The sequence below is a fragment of the Fulmarus glacialis genome, unplaced genomic scaffold, assembly GCF_000690835.1.
Source record: "Fulmarus glacialis isolate BGI_N327 unplaced genomic scaffold, ASM69083v1 Scaffold47108, whole genome shotgun sequence".
Classification (NCBI taxonomy): domain Eukaryota; kingdom Metazoa; phylum Chordata; class Aves; order Procellariiformes; family Procellariidae; genus Fulmarus; species Fulmarus glacialis.
The window spans coordinates 2,228-6,300 of NW_009228545.1; the positions used below are offsets into that span (position 1 = coordinate 2,228).

Below are 4,073 nucleotides of genomic sequence, written 5' to 3' on the forward strand. Positions count from 1 at the left end.
AATATTTCAAAAATTAATATCCATGAGTAATTTTGCATAAATGAGTAGTGCCATTCAGTTCATGATGGAGGCCTTTCTTCCCTTGGCACGGCTAGGAAATGTTTTAAAATAAATACATACACCAGTTACCAGAAAACTCTGCTACATTGTACTGTGACAACTGTTTATAAGACATTGTTGCCAATTAATTGCATTTGTCCCCAGGATAATACAGGCTGTTTTTCTTTAATTCTGAAGACTATATGGCTATAACTTGGAAGTAAACAAGCATGAAATCAGCATGGCCACAGCCTATAATCCTCAGACTTCACCTTTCCATTGGCCAACGGCTAAGAGAACCTCATAAATTTAAGAATATTCCACAGCATGTCTGCCTTAAGGAATCTGATTTAGAGGCTTAATCTCCATAGGTTTTATGATTCATCACATTTACTAGACAAGGAGAAATATGAAATATGGCCCATGTACACTGCTGTAACTCCACTGACATTAGACATATATCATCAACTACCATTTGTATTCTACTTCTTGTAGATACTTGTATTTATATCCTCCATTATTGAATTCCTCACAATCTTTAAATTTATTTCTCAACAACTTAATGAGGTCAGGAAGAACTGTCACAGTTAGGAAAGTGAACAAAGAGGGTGTTCTGCTCTGGGCTTGCAGGAAGACTGTGATAGAGAAACTGAGCACATCTCTTGCCAGTACTCTGCTGGTACCCTGACCCACTGCGTCATGCTTCTTTCCATTTGCGCACTGTTTGTTTGCTAATAAAAATTAATACAGAATGTTCTCACTTGAGACATCTCAGCTGTCCAAATACAGTACTAAATGAGCTGCTGTTTAAAATAATTTTATAGACAAGTAGGTGGGTCTTGAGTACTTTTAAAGTAGAGCTGAAGATCGTATTTTACAGCGTTCCTAAAGATGAGCTGTCACAACATGTTGGTATGCAGGCTGGGGGTGAATTAGTTTTGTATCTTTGTATTTTCTTACAAAACTCTTTGCTGCTCTTATCATCTGCACCACAAATTCCAACAACTGCTTTATGAATTCATCTGCAGTTGAGTTTTATCCTTCAGAGCATCATACTTTATCTAGGGTCTTCATTTATATTCATCACTGAGGATGAAAATAAAATTTAGCTTTAATTCAAAGGCTAATTTAGATTTCAGTATATGATTAACATTCCACATACAATTATTCCCATCAAAGTCAAGCATATGCATAAATCTTTGCAGGACTGGGGCCAAAACATTTTTAAGTACCCACTTATTCAATACATTTTATATAAAGAATTATTCTTATCTATTATTTATGCAAGGGCCTTAACTAGGTAAATCTTGACACAGCTAAGTCTCTCTGTAATTACTCATTTTCTTACTTTTCGTCTGACTTCTACTCTGTACATTGTTATCTAATTCTACCAGCGGTTGGGTATGAACACAGTGCACTAACTGTGAATACAATGTTCATGTTCTGCATGAGTGTTTATAGGAGCAGCAAACAATCTCAAAAACTAAGTTTTCAGGAGAATGTGTAACAACTCCAATAGGTAAGAGCATTGACTGTATAATTTGGTAAAACAAATCATTAAAAAAAAAATCAATACTAAATCATAAAAAGCTATACTAAGTTATACGTTATTGCAATACCTAAAGGAAAAATACTATTTTTTCCATTAAAACTACAGCAAACAAAGTTCAACCAGTCCACTTAAGAGAGAGTGGAGTCACCAAAACTTTAATACTATATTTTTGGCATGCAATATATACATAATTAAACAGTTAAAAAACATATACAAGTGTAGCGTACATAATGCAAATGCAGTCTTGCTGTGCATTGTATCTATCAGTATATTCACAGTACCAGTCATAACATTTGCTAGCAAGAAAAATAGTAATTGATTTTTATTAATAGCGCTAATCAGGCAAATGTGCGACAGCTTGCCTTCCCTTCCAATAGGCACGGCCTCCGTTTCATGCTTTGTACTGGTATTACGGGGCTTTACAATGTTCCAGCAACAGGGCACAGTGGACCCCTTCACAAGAAGCTTTGTGAACACCAACACGAGATCAGTCACTACAAAATAGATAAAGAAAGTCAGACAGTGAGCAACCACCCATATGCAGTAGGATAGGTTAGCCATCCGGCGGGACACAGGGTCCACATATGCTTGCGACACATGAAGAAATACAAAGAGCACGAGAACTGTCAGCAGTAAGAAACACACTGCTTCAATCCAGCCTTTGACTGAGTTTCTGCACTTCAGCAGACAGAGTCCCACTTGGACACTCGCCATATATATGGCTAGATATCCAAAAAGAGAGAGCAGTCCTTCCCTGTTGGCATTTAAAAAGCCAACCCTAGTATCTCTGCCGTTGCTCCCATGCAAAATAAACATCTTCAGAGAGGTAGTGTTAAGAATAAGCTGATAAAGTACAGCGAGATTTATAGCAAAAATCCAAGAATTTTTTTTTGGAAATATGGCTAAAAGTAGAGATGCTGCAAGCTTCACAAATGCTAAGGTAAAGAAAAAATTCCAGTGCACTCCATACTCTGACGTATGTTCATGATACTCTATAGATTTAACACTAAGCAGTCGCCCAACGCCAAGAAAAATCAACGGCCAAACGGAAGAGAACTGCCTGGCCAGATTGGAAAATTTTGGTTGCGTCACATTAGACTTTTGTCTAACTTCAGGACAAACAAGAGCATTTCCAAAAATAAAAGCTCCAACCCCCAAATCCATAACTCCTGTTCCATAGGTCTCGGCTTTGGCGTATCGCCTTGGATACTGCGGGAAATCCACTGCTAAAATGTTGATTGATGTCAACACATTGACATAAACGCGAAACACAGTTATTGCTGGAATGTATTCTGGATCCAAGTATGTCTCCTGGAAGTCTTTTACAATTTGCCTGAAAGGCACTCTCGTCTCATGTTTTCTTTGGCTGTATATTTTAGAAAATACTCCGGCACAGAAGGTTGCAATGACAGTTGGCATGAAAAAGATGATTGGAGACAAGACTGTACAGGAGAGCAGGAGAGGAGATACTAGCACAAGGAAGTCTAGCAGCAGGCTGTGTTTCCTTGAACTTAAAGGTTTCCCATAGAGCAGGTGATATAAAATCAAGAGGAGTCCTCTACCAAGCAGGCAGAGTGGAGCTAGAGACAAGCCTGCTGAAATTTCCAGCAAACTAGTTCCGTTTAAGTTGCTGATAAAGGCTTCTTTCAGGTGCTTTTGTGACATTCTTCTTTCTTCCTCTGAAAACACAAATGTGAACTTGAGTTAGTTTTGCAAAACAGGGGTCTTAGAACTTCATCAAAAATGAATCTTACGTACCGGTTCATTAAAACATACATTAATTTCAGAAGTCATCTGTTTTTCAGTTACTCTTCAATTTAAAGAATACAGAACAGCAGCCCAGGTGCTGCAGATGCTCAGCTGTGGCCCGGGAAACGGAGCAGAGCACAGGCACTTGCAAGACCTGACCGAATTCCAGCATTAGAAATCTTGCTGTGTTCCAACAAGATTCTTGACATATTTTTGCTGGATCTCTAAATATCAAATACTCTGTTGACTATTCACATTGTGAATAATCTTACTGTATGTATACTTAGTATATACAGTATATATACTTACTGTATTCTCTATAGCGTAAATGAAACGGATATGTAAAAATGTGACGCTAATGAAGTTTTCTGTTGCCTAACCCTAATGAAGTCTCTGGTCAGCAAAGAGTGTGCAACAAAACCAGCAGCTAAAACCCCCGCTGGCCACATAAGTGCCTTTTTAAAAAAGTCCCAGTCCCACAGCGATCCTACCCGGCCAGGCTCCTCTGCCTTGTGGGACCTGTTTCAAGAGAATATATGTTAAACCTAAAAAGCATTAATTAGAAAGTCAAAATTGCTTTGTTTAACCCGCAGCGTGGGTAGCGACGCAGGCTTTGTTAGCTAACCGCGCTGGCTGGCACAACCCGGGCAGCCATTTCCCCACGCACAGGCGGGAGAGCTTACCGGCGCCGGGAGCGGGGCCGGACGCGGGAGGGCAGCAGGGCCTGCCCGCT

General features: G+C 39.3%; 1 protein-coding gene across 1 annotated transcript; it reads right to left on the minus strand.

Moving 5' to 3' along the window:
• Positions 1 to 1,735: 1,735 nt before the first annotated feature.
• On the minus strand, positions 1,736 to 3,256 carry PIGW (phosphatidylinositol glycan anchor biosynthesis, class W). The gene has a single exon (XM_009583510.1). The coding sequence runs from the start codon at positions 3,254 to 3,256 to the stop codon at positions 1,736 to 1,738; it is 1,521 nt and encodes a 506-aa protein (XP_009581805.1).
• Positions 3,257 to 4,073: the final 817 nt, after the last annotated feature.

Excerpts from the sequence above, each read along its gene's own strand:
- PIGW (XM_009583510.1), bottom strand. The coding sequence starts at position 3,256 with ATGTCACAAAAGCACCTGAAAGAAGCCTTTATCAGCAACTTAAACGGA.